This window comes from Pyxicephalus adspersus, chromosome Z, assembly GCF_032062135.1.
Source record: "Pyxicephalus adspersus chromosome Z, UCB_Pads_2.0, whole genome shotgun sequence".
Taxonomy (NCBI): domain Eukaryota; kingdom Metazoa; phylum Chordata; class Amphibia; order Anura; family Pyxicephalidae; genus Pyxicephalus; species Pyxicephalus adspersus.
In genome coordinates this window covers 1,900,940-1,916,864 of record NC_092871.1, presented here as the reverse complement: position 1 = coordinate 1,916,864, position 15,925 = coordinate 1,900,940, and the positions used below count along the sequence as shown (strand labels likewise).

The following is a 15,925-nucleotide window of genomic DNA, read 5'->3' as shown; positions in this document are numbered from 1 at the left end:
GTTCATCTCGCACTCGTGTGTTTCCAATCAGCTGTGACTGCAATTTTTTACGCTCCCTGGGCTGTACTTCTCAGCCTGGTGACTGTGGGAACTGAACTCAGATGAACTCTTAATAGAAAAACTCCATTGAGAGTTCACCTGCAGTCACATTACCTATCAATGATCAGTACAGCCCCATGACCGTGGGAACTGAATAAAGAAACTCCATTGAGAGTTCATGTGCAGTAACAGCTGATTGGAAGCACTCCCATGCCTCCAAACAGCTGTGACAGCATGTTCCCATGCTCCCCGGGCTGTACTAATCAACCCAGGGAGCGTGGGAACCTGCACTTCAATGGAATTTGCGAATTTGATTCGCCGAATTTTAGCAAATCCATCAGATTTTTGGGGAAATTTTTGCGAGAATGTCAGAGACATTCTCGCTCATCCCTACTCAAGGAACCCCTAGCAACTTCTGGAGGAACCCTGGATGAGAAACATTGATCTAGAGAGTCTAGAGAAGCATTTCTAGCTTTTTTTTCACAAGATGTGTTCACAAAGTGTCCATTGTGAATCATGAATAAACCTAAAATATGTGAACAACCCTCCAAATTTCCACACACAAAGCCAGATATATAAAGACATGGTTGGACTTGTTTGTTGTGTATGAACTCGAGTGTACTGCAGAAAGCCCTGAAACCCTACTGGGCAGCATTGAAGTGCATTGTAATGACAATCGCAAACCAGATCTTTTTCCCCAATAAAATGGGTAAAAATGCCAACAGACTCCCAACAATATCTTGTATAAAGACAACCCAGAGAGAAGGCAGTTATAGCTCCTAAAGAGGGGCAACTCAAAGGCCAAGGTTTTGGAAGGTAAGGTTATGCCCAGACAAGGTTATGGTTGGTGTAATGGTCAGGTGGCAAATTATTGAAGGTTTTATTCCTTGTTCAGTGTTAATTGTTCCACTTTGATGGCCATCAAAAATTGACACCATGTAACATATAATACTTCCAAAAATCTCCCGCCTCTGTGATTCCACAACAATTTACACCTTTGGTCATGTACAGTGTAGGACGAAGACATATGTGGACTTCCAAACCCCAAGGATAGGATTTTGGAACAAGAACAGCAGATTTCAGAACTTTCACACCCACAATCTTGTTACTGGACAATTGACATCTTCTTAGTCACATTCCATGGTGAGTGAATTAATATCTAACCAAGCTGGATATTTATATATATTAGGTTCTCAATAGAGCTGGAGAAGTGGCTTGGACAAGTTATTCAACGTCTTCAACATTACAGAAACAAGTCTGGCTAAATGGGACTAACCACTAATAGATAAATAGGTTTCAAATCAAGAGGTTGCTTTTGTAAAGTTTAATCTGAATTCTGTTCACGTCTTTACTTCATGTAGACACTGAGTCGAGAAACTTGCTAAAAAAAACTCTTCAGCTTCTATAATGAAACAAAGAAGATGACCGACTTAGGTATTAGGAAAAGCGCTTCCTTTGTCTTTTCCTTTACACATTTCAGAAAAGTATAGAAATAATGAGAACCTCAGTGGGTTACATAATATCCGATCAAGTGCAGTTTTTTTTTTAAGGTGTGAGCTATAAAAGAACTTTACAAATGACGCTGAAAACAAGGCTTTCAGTTGTGAAATGATTTTGTGTTGTAGAAAGGTTTTCTTGCTGAATGTATTTGTATTCTGAGACTAAAACCAACAAAGGTAAGATTTGTTTTACAAATATGTATTATTTCTGTGATCAAGTGGTCTTTTCCACTACACCAGTGGTGATTTAACATCACCCAACCCTAGCTTTGTTTTTTCTTGGTAACAAGATGTGAAACAAGTTACTGGGGAGGTTGGGTGTTAGGAAACGCCTATATGGCTGGTAATCCCATGCTGTAAGCCACCGCAGTACAATGCCCTTTTTATTCTGTCCATTGGTGTTGCTTGCATCATCAAGAAGGGCAAGGAATAACAGCATCTCTTGCTTCCCTTTAGCAGTGCAGCCGGAGATGTGCTTTCTCAGCATCCCCAGCACATATACAAGGCTGTGCACAGCTAAAGGGGATTTTAGGAGCAGATTAGTCCCTGGCTTCATCCTGCACTGCCATTGGCTGCAGGGATTTAATAGCCTTTCTTTGCAAAGTGACCAGTGCCTGTTGTAGGGTAAGTTGGGATGTTTTGCTGCTGTTGTTTTCATCAGTTGGATTCACTGTTGCTGATTCTGTTTCCTGACCCTGTGATTGTGATTGCTGCAAGGACCGACCTTTGCCTGTGACCCCAATTCGGTTTTGTCTAAACCCTTGGTTACCTCAACTGGTGCATGGATTACCAGTTTATGACCCCGGGCTCACAGTTCTAGACTTACCTCTGCTGGACTCTCCTGATCTGTGGACTCCTGGTCCTCTGTCAACCCTTCCCTAGATGCCACCCCTTGTGTACCAAAGTCCTTGGGGCAACCATGTGCTGGGACTGTGCAACTAGCTTTATGAGGCTGAGCAGAGTGCAGTGATAGATTGGGGGACTGGAGTCTCATGAGCACTGGTGCCCGACCAGGCCCTTACACTTAGGAGTTCTCTATCAGAGTGAATGAATCTTAGGCAGACTGCTGGCAGCTTGTATACTGCTCTCCACTGTAATAATTCATGCCCACCAGGTTGTGTTACACTGATCTGCGCAAACTAATGTTCTTCCTAATCATTCCCTAGGAACCAATGACGTCAAGTCAAATGTTTCACATGGACCTAAATGTCTCAACGCTATGAAACTCAGATATTATCTATGTTCATAAAATATAAACTTCACATGACATTTGAGTGACAAAACAACCAAAGCGAACTTGTCTGTATAAAAACAAAAGCTGCCATTGTCAACCTATATAAGTCTGCAAAGCTAAATGATGTATGACTATATACAGCAACAGTATCATTGTGCACAATAGTCCATCAAGTTCATCCAAGGGCAACACTGAAAACCTGCATATTCCTGATAGGACCATGTATGAACTTGCGGAAACTACTTTCTGAGGGAGCCGATTCCACATTTTCACAGACCTTACAGTGAAGAATCTCTTCCTTATGCAGAGATTAAACGTCTTTTCCTCCAGGCGCAATAATGATAAAGTTGTCCTTCAGCTCCAGTTGGTTCCCTGAGCTGAGATGATCTACTACAGGCAGGAGGAAGCATTTTCTTAGTCTTTCTAAATGCTACATTGTAATTTTGTAGCAATTTACAAAGAGAGAGTCTGCAGGTGGGCTGATCTGTTTCAAAATACAACCTGAAGAACTACATAATCACCAGGATTTACATGATAGTGTCATCCCATGGTTGGGTGGACAGAACTCTGGCCTTGCAGTATAGAATCCCAGATTTATACCATGGTGAGGACACTGAAAGGAGGATATCTGTGGGGGGCTTCCTCACACATTACTAAAACTTCTTGGAAGTTTTTATGATTTCCCCCCAAAAATATCCCTAACTATGGCAGAGATAGACTATGACTTTGGCGGTGACAATAGATTGTGAGCTCTTAAGAGGGACTGTTAGTGTTAGTTATATGGTGCACTATATAATAATGAACGCAGTGCCTGGGTGAGTGCTGTGATCTCTCTGAGAGGCCAGCACCTGGAAATGTCACCTTTTCTTATTCCTTATCTGCATTTATCATGAGATATCCAATGCTAGGTCCACTTTCATGTGATTATGAGGACAGTGAATGAACTGATAAAAATGTGGCAGTTTAATTATTCTTTGGATAGTCTCAGAGATTATGGCTTTCTCTTCTAAAGACATTTTGAAAGCCAGAAAGGGAGTTTTATCATGTAGGATTTTGTTGTAAGATCTCAGCGTGATGTGCTGAGTGGATTGACTGCTTATCTGGCAGAGGTGACACTTCTATCTATAATTCATTGTATCTTGTGAAGGATAATCCTCCGTCTACAGCACCCGGCTTCTGAGTGCCAATGTATTGATTGCATTTGTCTGTCCCTCATTCTGGATGAAGGTGACAATAGTGGGGATTGCATATCAGTCCGGGGATCAATGTTAGATGACCCCCCCACCCCCCCTGATGTACTTTGCTGTCATTTCAGACTATTAAAGGCATTGTTCCTCCATAGATAGAATAAGAGTGAGATGATATATCATGGTGGTGCTAAATCATACTAAATCCACTTCTTCACTCAGTCACCCATGAGAAATTTAAGGCATGGGTGGATTTAAAAAAAATGTCATAATTATACATTCACCACCTTTTTTTTTTTTTGCAACCCCACAGAGCATGGATTTGTAACCAAAATCGGAACATGGAAGGGGGAAGGGTAGTGTTATTGTGTATGTGAAAACATTCCCCAAGTGGAAAAAAATAATGTAATTTTCCCATTAATCAGGACTTCTCAACCTTTTTAACATGAGGGAACCTTTGAAATAACTTTCAGGTCTTAGAGAACCTCTTCTATAATTACTATATCCACAGATCACAGTATACGAGCTTGGTGATCAGTGGGATGAATGCCTCTTATATTGCTGGCAATTAAAAAGAATGTCAACCTTACAGATAGCCAAAAAGAGCATTGGTGTCATTTAAACTCAAGGAACCCCTAGCACCCCCTGGAGGAACCCTGATTGACAAACTCCACCAAAAATGGTTCCCATTTCCAATCCCAATTGTAAAACCATTGTTACCTGGAGGAGGCAAAGACAAAACTCTGTAACGGAAATACATATGTCAGGGAAAACTTGTCAGGAATTCTAATGCAAATCAAAAAAATAATAAACTGTTGCCTGGAAATTAAATTAAACAATTAGATCTGCATGCACATTGTACTGCTTATGACACAGAATTATGGATCAAACAAGTGAAAGGCCCAGGAAAAAACGTATTTATATGTTGCTTTGTACCTTTTGTGGCATCCATTCCTCCCACGGCATACAAAGCCCCCACTGTAGACTTCCTGGGTTTGGTTCGGGGGCTTTGCATCATTGACCGTCTCTCGGGTAGAAGATGGTACTTCATGGCTTCCATCAGGAATTTCTGGCACTCCAGGTCATTGGCAAACATCGGGCTGTTCTCCAGGTCTGCAAGTAACTAAAGCCAAACACCAGTCAGTTACACACACAATAAAAAAATAATTGATTACTTTTTTTCAGGGTTGTAAATGGTGAGGTTCATTAGGAAATACCAATATATATAAAGGTAATGGGTAAGTTACAGTTAAATATTGTAAAACAAAGATAATAACATGCTAGATATTTTGGAAATGTATTTTTGGTTGTTGGCACAGCCAAAATGTGATCACATGCGATGGCTGGCAGGTATAGCACCTGTTCATAAAGTAGATAACCAACCCCTTAAAAGATGTCACTTGTGTACGTAGTTCAGGGACTCAGGTTGAAGGTTTGTCAAACTTGGTGTTAGGGACATCCCCCCTCCCAATACCAACGAGCCGCGGGATGGCTGCCTCATCTCATCTACAACTATTTGGTCAACACGACATTACTCTCCTCAGAGCAAAACAATGAGCTCCTACACTTTGCCTTGGGACTGCTCCACGTAAAGAGGACAAAACTAACCAGTTACTCAACTAACCAATGCGATCTTTGAAACCCAACTACCTCCATCCCCTGAAGTAGCAAATGCCGCAAACAAATTGCATATTTTAAACCATAAAACCCCTCTCCAAGAGTAACTTAGACCAGGTTTTTTTGTATTTAGCGTTCTACATATAGTGATATGGGGTAAGAACCTTTACAGATTTTTAGTGCTCCAGGGGTAGAGGTGAGGAGCGCTGGATGTTTAGGAAAGTTAAAGGCCCTGACTGGGTTTCCCATCTAATGTGAAAGATTTCTGGAACTGTACTGGTACCGCTCACTACCACCCCCATTCATCCTCAATGGAACTGCCGCCAACCTACATGTAGCATCTCCCATGGCATGACACGGTAAACCCACCACACCCTCACCGCCAGTGTGAACATAGCCTTGGATGATTTCCAATCCCTATTCAATGCATAATAACTATTAGGGTCATTCTACCAATGACTTACTTACCTATTGGCCAATTATCAAAAAGCACAGCAGTCATTAAAGTACATGCTATTACATTATGATCCATGCATGCAAATGAAAAAGCGGCTGAATCTCAGACTAATTAACAGATAAAGAATTTATAACTCACTATCTATAGGTAACTCACTATCTATAGGTATCAGATTGGTCAGTGTCCATAAGTATACAAAAAGTTATAATATCACAAAATATATTCAATAAAATTGAGATGAAATATAATAATTTATCATCATGAATCAGTCAACTCAACGCATTATTCACACATTCAATTCAGATTGTTGGCTACCATATGGTGTCTTAATCTTGACACTGAGAAGCATTTAATCAATGTTGATCTTTTTAAAAATACATAAAGTGAGGTATATTGGGTGCTGCATGTCATCTCTGCTTGTTTTATTATTTACTTAGGTCATGCCCTGTGTTTTTGGTCCTTTTACAATTTTATACCAGCTACCAAACCTTTTAATTATAAATTTAGCAGCACTTAATAATAGAAGGTGGTTTGATGTACACAGAGATCAATCAGAGTAACAGGAAAGAAAAATCAATGTAAAACTAAAAAAAAATATGATTAATAAAACAGCCTGAAAAGGGTAAGTCCACCCAGACCTGACATATTGGTCCTGAGTGAATGTTGGCAGCCCGAATGATACACTAATACACTCGTATTTTGCAGGAGCGTGTATGACAACTGGGAGTCTATGGGAGCCACTTTATGTCCTTCGGTCTTCCCTAATAACCTCTGCTCTGGCTACCTATTCTTTATAGTTACATTTTACAGCTTTTTACATCTTTAGAACCTTTTATTCTGCTCAGTACAGGAGGTGAATATAGGTAGACATGAAGCTATGAATGGATCCAAGAATGTGAGTAGAACAATGTAACGGGCTCATGTACATGGGTGACGTTTCCTGGATGTGATGTGCATTTGCAAACTCACATTAGATTCTGATCAGTAAGATGCCATTGACTTTTTCAGAGCCGTATATTGTTTATGACAGGAGCTGTGGTTTCCTCCCACATTCCAAAAACATGCAGTTAGGTTGCTTGCCCCCCCCCCCCCCCAAATTGGCCTTACACTATGTTAATGACATATGACTATGGGGGGACATTAGATTGTTAGTTCTGTTGTGAGGGACAGTTAGTCCGTCTGTATAATGAGATGTAGTTAAGAGCAAATTGATCTTATGAAATGTGATTTACTTTTTGCAATATGAATGGTGGTTGACATAATGTAGGCACAAATTTTGCAATATGCTCCAGTTAAATTCCATTAAATGGCAGTCAATTTTTTTAAAAAACCTAATGCCTAAACTTTAGACTAAGGGTAGGTCCAGACTTGCTCTGGGATTCAGCAATCCAATGTGGCTGTCCATGGCTGGCACCTTTGCAGACACTTGGTCCTTCACACCATAGCACTAGTTCTTAAAGAACTATCTATAGAGTCCTTTATATGGTAGAATACATAGCCCAATCCTTCTTAAAGACCCAACGTCTGCAGATTTAACAGCGGGTGGCAGTGAGCGGTACTTCCATCCCCTATTCATTCTCTATAGAGCTGGCACTGGGAGAAGCTACCTATAACGTGTTCTGAAAGGCAGAAATTACCCAGCACTAGGAAGATGTAAACCAGTGGTGTCAAACTCAAATACACAGTTGGCCAAAATTAAAAACTTAGACAAAGTCGCGGGCCAAACTTGAAACTGAAATAGCACCGCTACTACAATTCCCGGTCCAATGCGGAGCCATACATAGGCAGAGAGGCCGCTGGTCCATAGATGCAAATGATGCTGGGAATTGTAGTAGCGGCGCTATTTCAATGTACTGGAGGGCCAGATGCAATTCATATTTAGGATTCCTTTGGGGCAAAAAAGAATGAAGTTGAGAGCCTGATGTAAACGCACCACAACCTCATGGCCAATGTGAACATAACCAAATCTTAAACCATGATTTATCAACAAAGCCACGTTACCAAATCTCCACAACATTTACAAACATTTGACAAAAGCAAAAATTACCATTTTCCTTATAAACACAACATTTAATAGTTAAAAAAATTATAAACATATTTAAAAATACTGAATTCATCAATAATAAATACATAAGTGTAATCTTAGATGTATAAAAAAAAGAAAATTAAGTATCAGCAAGAAATTACCATTTAATTTGCTGATTCTGAAAGATGTCAGTCTCTAACGTTGGATGATTAATAAACCAGAACATGGACAAATGTTACTTTAATCATTCTCTTTTAATATTTTATAATTCAGTTTATGTTTTTTATAGCTTTAGCTAGTTAAAAAAATATAATATTTTAGTTTGGGCTCTATTTATAAAACAGGGCATCTGGCATTCCCTCAAACATTCCCTGGTGGGAATCAACTGCTGCCATTGAAACACATAAACAAGAAATTAGATTCCCTGTTTTATAAATAGAGTCATTTTAGTGGTAGAATTTTAGTGCTATTTAAATAATATTCCATGCCCTCTTACCTGTGGCGGGAGCAGGGGTAACCTTATGTAAGATAGGAGCATCCCCAGATCCCTCTGGCGCGACTCAATGTCATATTTCACCCATTGCATCAGTGCCTGAAAAATGGTCTCTTCATCAGGAACATTAATGTCATCGCTGGACAACAGCTTGGCAATCTCATTTGCTGGTAAGAGAAGAAATTCCTGATTGCGAATCACTTCAATAAAGTGTTCCTGAAAATGAGTAAATAAGTAAATATTATGAGAGAACGGAGGTGAGAAAAGCAGACCTGTCACTAGGAAAAAGGTTATACAACTAAGAAGAGAACATGCAAGCCCCACCCCTGAGGTGCTTGCCATATGTCAGCCTGCTGATATCATTGGATGATTAATATACCCAGCTTTGTAAATCACTAGATCTCTGATCAGGAATGTGGGATTTGTATTCAAAGTGCTGGGTGTTAGAAGGTTTTCAGCTCTGCCCATTTATCCCCTGCTGGACTATAGAACCTCTTCGCCTTTGCTCGTGGCCATATCAGAAGGATGCGTAATTCTGTAAGCAAGCAGGGGAAAACCTGGCAAAGCTGACAGCGCTACGTGGGATTTCAGTGCAGTGAACAGCTCATTGACATTGATCCTCTATTATTCAGTTGACATATCAAGATTTCTTCATGATCCAATCTATAGTAGTGCCATTGGTCAAGCTCTGCCAACAAAGGTGTCAATGCTATACGACTGTGTAGAACCATGGATTATGGAACAGTTGCTTGGGAATTGCTCTTAAAGACTTTTATCTAGTCTGAACATTACTTTAATATTAATTGTCCTCTGCTGGAATAGACAATCCAAGCATCAACCATTGGCACTTCCATTGTAGGGTGACAACAATGCATCAATGATCTCAATTTCAAAGTGTGAATCTTCCAAGCAATGAAATGGGTTTTTTTTTCTATATCATTTAAATGTTTTGCTGTAGATTCTTTTTATAGCGATAGTAAAGCAGAATCCGGGAGCAGTAAGCACCTCATAAAGAGTATATATAGAGAACATCAACACAATCCACCCAAAATAATACAGAGGTGGATGGGGATTTCTCCAATACCTACCACCAGGAGAGATGGTATTCATGTCAATCTTTTTCTATAACTTGGATCAGCGCTGAATCATTTCAACGTCTGTCTAGAATGATTATTTTCTATCCGAGGTGGCAGTCACTTGATTTGTAAGGAACGTCGCGGCAGATGCCGGTTGTTATGTATTATAGATGAAGCAGGCATGCTGCTTGGGAAGAACGTCATAGAACATTGTCGCAACATTATTTATCCAACGTCTCCTGAATGTGACTAGATGTAAATCTCATTCAGCTATAAAAACTGAGGTTATAAAGAGAACTTTCATTTGGAATGAAATGGTATTCCCATGTCTGTATTAATATAACAAATGTATTTTACTACAATAGGAAAAGTAATGGGTTTGCTTTATAGACAGGCACTTGCCTTCCCTGCAACCCTTCCTCCCCACCATTGCTCTCATCCCCTGGCAACCCCATGCACGTCTCCTTGATCTAAGAAAAATGCTTCCTACGCAATGCCCCCCCATGTGAGACCCTCATCTTCATGTCTTCATGTAACTGATCTAATAAATGACTTTTGAAAAGTTAAGATTTAGCCAGACTTGGCTTTTTTTAACCCTTAGACCCATTGAACTCAGTGGCAATCCAATGCGTTTGCATTACAAAGTTGTAAAGTATGCAAAATTGTGAAGAATGGTTTGGAAAGCTAAGAAAGCTAAGCCCAGGCTTATAATATTATGAGGTAAAAAAAAAATCTTGAGCCACTTGCTTCAAAAATTCTATCATGAATCCTTAGATAAAAGGATGGGACCTGGTGGGACTGGCCATTACGCCAATGGTTTCCAGACTACAGAAGAAGATATAAGAGAGGGACAGTTTTTTTTGTGGCAGCTTTTGGTCCATTTCCCCACAAAAGCCTTTTGGGAAACAAAACTAATAATTCATGATTTGGCTTGGGACATTCAAATTTTTGGAATTGTTGGATAAAATCTTCTGATTGGGAAGTTAACATTGTTTTATGGGAAGTAGACTATAATGTCATGTGTTCCCTATTACCCAAAAGTATGGATTATATTGATGGGCTGCAATGAAGAATTAGTGATGGGAAAGACATCTAGGGATATACTTATTTTACCTTTAAGTGAGCCTTTACTATATCGTTAGAAGTTGAAAGATACCTGAGCATCACAATTTATAGGACATTCCATTCCACACTCATGACCATTATTCTAAAGTCACCCCCCCCCCCCCCACATCCTTTTCTGTGTTTTTTAGGTTCACTCCTTTAGAGAAGCTTCCGCAAGATTTTGGAAGATGTCTGTGGGACTTTGGTGAGGTCAGGTACTGATGGTGGATGAGAAGACCTGGCTCACCATTCCAATTCATCCCAAAAATGTTCATTAGGGTTGAGGTCAGGGCTCTGTGCAGGACACCGCATTCCTCCACACCAAACTAGTGACCCCATGTCTTTATGGAGATGGCTTTGTACCCCGGGGCACAGTCATTGGGGAACAGAAAAGGGTCTTCAACAAACTGTGACTACAAGGCTGGAAGAGCACAATTGTCTGCAATGTTTTTGTATGATGTAGAGTTGAATTTATCTTTTAATAGAGAAGGAGCACTGAGGAGGTCAGGTACTGATGTTGGATGAGAAGACCTGGCTCATCATTCCAATTCATCCCAATGGTGTTCAGTAGGGGTGAGGTCAGGACATTTTATGGAGCTGGCTTTGTTCACCATTCATAGCCATGCTGGAACTGGAAAGGTTCTTCCACAGAAGTTCATATACTTTTTGGATAAACGTCTGCCCATAGCAATATTAGATATCCAAAAAGCCACCCTGAGCAATCTTCCAAATGTTGAAAACAATGTATATTTTGGTTTGATCTGTGCTGACTTATTGGGTTGCATGCAGAGGAATATTTGTAAAGTGTACCATCAAACAGCCTCTGTGGCAGGCACATCCAGGATATTATTTTTCTTAGACCCAGAGTTAAAGTTCAATGCAGCTTTTGGAAACTCGTGATTTACAGGTTTTATATCCGCTCTCCATCCTGGGTCATAAATCGGAGCGCAATTTCAGGAGTTGCACCGAGACCTCATGCGCCATGTAATAATCATCTTAAGTCAGTGATAAAATTGAAATAAAAATCTTTCCGGCGGCGAAACAAAAAAGAGGACACGCGACACCTCCTGCAATTTCTCAAATGTCATGATATTTCACTTTTTGCTGTTTTATCCCGCTGACATTTCAAGAATTGGAAACAATGTTCCCCAAACACTCTAATGGGAGACTTGAAAGGCTTCTGAGTTGTGATCAGAGAGAGCTTCAATAATCACGGCTCAAAGGAATGCGAGATTGCTGGGTATTACAGAGATCCGCTAAGAATGATTTGTATCAAAAATTGACACATAAAATATCTCTAGTATCATTTTAAGGAAAAAAAATATTCAATGAATAAAACTCCAGGGTCCACCCAAAATAGGTTTGAGGATTTTTGGCTGCATTTAGTGGAGATAAACCACCTCATCTCATGTGTATCTGGTGCTATGACTTCCCAGGTATATTCACCTGCTGTGCCCATCACTGCTAGATTAAAATTTATTTTATATCAATGTGAATGTAATGGGAGAAGCAGTGACACATGAAGGTGGACAGAGACACACAAAGTATCATGTGGGTAAGAAAAGAGGCAGAGACTGTTGCAGGGGAAAAGTACAGCCCACAAGGGTTAGAGAAATACAAAGTGGATACTTCATTCCATGCACTCCAAATTGAAGGTCCCCTACAGACCTTTGTATAGCTGTAACATACAACAATCTGTTGTGGTGCCAATATTGTACTGGCGCACCTTGTGCACTGTACGGATGTAACAGACCTGCACTGAATAATAATAAATACATTCTGTTTGCTGTGCTTGCCACCTGTATGTAGGAAATGTAAATAGCATTCCCTATGTAGGATGTAGTATTAGGTTGGTTTTATATAGAATAAATTGGGCCCTGGGCAAATATAAGTGGGGACCCCAAATGCATAGAATTCTAACTCTCTGCATCTCTGCCTTTCTGTCAACTGGGACACTAAAAAAGGGAATACCTTGGGCAATGGCCCAGTATACCCCTTCAAAACTACTCCTCTATATAACACTTGGACAGTGTGCTACTGGGGCGAAAGTTGGGCCACAATCTAGTGTAGGGGAATTAAATCTACTTTGTGCAGTAGAGTGCCAATTGAGTGTCTACTGCTTTCCAGCAATGCAACAGTGTGAATGGGCCCCTAATGCTGACCCTCCATAAATACTGTGCTTTATAGATATTGACTGCTTTTCCTTCATAATAGACAGAGGTCAAAGGGTAAAATTATTGTTTGAGTTGATTCTAGACATTCACATTTCCATTACCATTGAAAGTTGGAAAGGCAATACTTTTATTGCCTTTATTTCATATAGTTTTGTTTTTTTTTATTGTATTTAATATGATTATTTTATATTTTGCAAATTTACTAAACAGCCTTGTGCTGCAAAATCTATTCAAACCTTATCATCAATGTAAAGCAAAAAGAAAAAGTGGTCAGTGGTCAGTGTGTCACAGATATACGTGGATTCTCGGTAATTCTATGAGAGAAGACGCACAAGAAATGTCCATTGTTTGCAGATTTTGCAGCCTTGGTGCCAAGGAGTTCATTAAATAGAAATGTCTGAGAGATTTTTGTGGATAATACATAACAGTTTTTTACTGGACAATCTAATTAAAGAAACATTTAAGCACTGTGACCAAATTTCAGTATAGCTCCCATATGAAGATGCTTTCAAACAACATCCGGCCCATTATCTCTCTATCCAGGCTTTTCTCTGTGACAGATATTTTCATCCCTCAGAAAGAATCCGGCTTCCTGTTTGGACGCTCCGAGTGATAGGAGACATCCTGAAAGAGTCACAATGTTTGTTTGCTGTAAAAATAAAAGTTTCATGGCAGGATGAGATCTGAAGGTTCCCAGATGTTGTTCATTCAACAAGACACTCTTATCAGTTGTATTACACATGAACAGTGCCAACAACGATCGATGTCTTTGGGTAGCATGGCGGTATTGGCGATTGGCACACTTGTTTTGCAGAGCTGGAGCCTGTGATCGTTGCATTTTGTTTCTATATATATACACTATCCAAAAATATATGGCTCGGTTAATCAGAATCTACCCAAAAATCAGTAATATCTGGGAACATAAGGGAGAATGTAAGATTCTATAGGTTACTGGAGCATTCCACAGATACCATCCCATGGAGGATTACAGTAAATGCCTTAGCCTTAGTGATGTGAATCCTGCGGTCAAGTAGGGAACTCCTGATACCTGCCAATGTAGAGGAGCACAGTTAACATGTCCCCTTGATGGTCATAGGCTAACAGCCTGTGGATTGATGTGCCAAATATTGTGTGCACAGGCATGGTCCATTGACGGTGTTTTGGTTAAGGCATCCATGTTGCAATATACATTTAGCATTATTTTTGGCACCCTGCTTTCCTATTACAGTAACATACTCAGTGTTTTGGTAAGCATTGTAAACTGGGGGCAGTTAAAGGATATATATTTGGAGTGAGTGTGTAGTCATTGCAGTTGAAAAGCCAAAACCAAAAAACGTGTGCCTGGTCAAGCCAGGACCTTGGACCTGATGTGCCTATTCCTTGCCCTGGCAAGATATGGAGCCTTCATGCAATTTGCAGCTTCTTGGTAGAAAATCTTCTTTTGGCAAAGCCAGTGGAATGTAATGTCTTAAATCTAAAATTAAGTTCCCTTAAGGTTTTCTGCTAGTTTTATCAGGAGGCCTGGCTTGACCAAGGATTGGAGTCGCACTTTTAGGATTGAAGTACCTCATAGGGCCACTGTAACTGAAGCTTTTACCCAGCGGTCAATAAACTAGAGATTCCTGCTTCCTAGTTTGGAAATGAGGAACATCTAACCCCCTAAATCCTCTCAATTAAATATCTATTCAAACACTGATATAGAGTGACTGGCTCCCATATATTTTCCCCAGCAGAACACCAATGTTCAGAACCACTTGTTGGCTTCTTTATTTGGAATTCGTAAAGTGTGGTTTTAGATATTTTATGTCCTGGAGAGAAATGTGTGAAATGTTTCTATTGCTTTATACAATATATTCTCTGAAATATAATTTCTTACCATGGTGTAGCTGTGTGCCACTCTCAGGAGCTCCATGCATCCCTGTGCGTCCCCAAATGACCGGATTCCCAGACAATTGGACGGGTGGAGCTGCTTCATTAGAAAGTTGCAGCAGACTTCTATGACTTGGGTGAGCTGAAGCAGACAGGCGGCCGCCAGCAAACTCTCTATAGTGTCTTCCTTGAGTTCCAAGATACCTGCAGAACAAATTATAACAAGCAGAGAGTCAGAATACTTTGTACCATTTCACACATAAGGCCGCAATATTACACGCCAAGAATAATATATATACAATATAGAGATTGCTGGAACTTCTTATAGTCGTCCAATCATAGGAGAGACAAGGCATGTCATGGAAATATATTTATATTATATTATAATTCCGCATCATTGCAGCCATTTTCACAATTACAATCAACCTCTGCAGGGCTGAATAACACAAATTATTTTTTCCAATGTTTTTATAGAAATGTAAAACCTGCTGAGCAGAATCCAAAGCCAATGCAAATTGGTTTCTCATCCAGCCTGTGAAAAGAGAATCCGTGCTGTCAGTCTGTGCCCTGATTAGCGATTCATTGAATGGGGTTTCATGGCCCGGAAAGTGCACAGGGCCGTTTCCTTGTGAATGGCTCCATCATTATATACATTCACAGATGTCATTTCTATACAGAGGAAATGGCTCAATAAGAGGCTGCACATTCACTGGCTTTGCTCAGATCAGGAGAGTGAATCAGGCCGCTCACTTCACACCGATAATAGATCAGAGACCATTCCCGGATCTGCACATCTGGATGGGTAACAAAATGACATTCCTTCATTTGCTTTTAGCAAATCAGCTGACATTATTTTTGGGAAAAGAGAGACATCAAAATCTCTTGAAATCCATGCAAATAGCAGACAATAAACATAGATGAGAGCTGTTTTACTGCATAAGAATTTGTATTTCTGTTCATCCAAAGTATGCAAGCAGTAGCTGAATGGAATTAATCGTTCATGTTAGGCAGGCTTGTTTTTCCAGACAGAGCTGTGTAAATCTCAGGACTTAATGATGTATTCATGATAACCTGGCTGCATTTTCTTTTTTTGTTAGTCTTTAATACACAGTTTCCTGTCTGTAGTGTCTGCAGTCTCTGACCGTCTCCT

The 15,925-nt window shown here is 40.0% G+C and overlaps 1 protein-coding gene across 1 annotated transcript in view; it reads right to left on the bottom strand.

The window, feature by feature from the left end:
* KLHL4 (kelch like family member 4) overlaps nt 1-15,925 on the bottom strand; it is an 83,243-nt gene that overhangs the window by 9,813 nt on the left and 57,505 nt on the right. The window contains exons 3-5 of the mRNA XM_072430649.1: nt 14,783-14,979; nt 8,556-8,768; nt 4,896-5,082 (exon numbers count right to left, since the gene is read on the bottom strand). Coding sequence (XP_072286750.1) covers nt 4,896-5,082; nt 8,556-8,768; nt 14,783-14,979 — 597 coding nt within the window. The remainder of the gene's footprint in view (nt 1-4,895; nt 5,083-8,555; nt 8,769-14,782; nt 14,980-15,925) is intronic.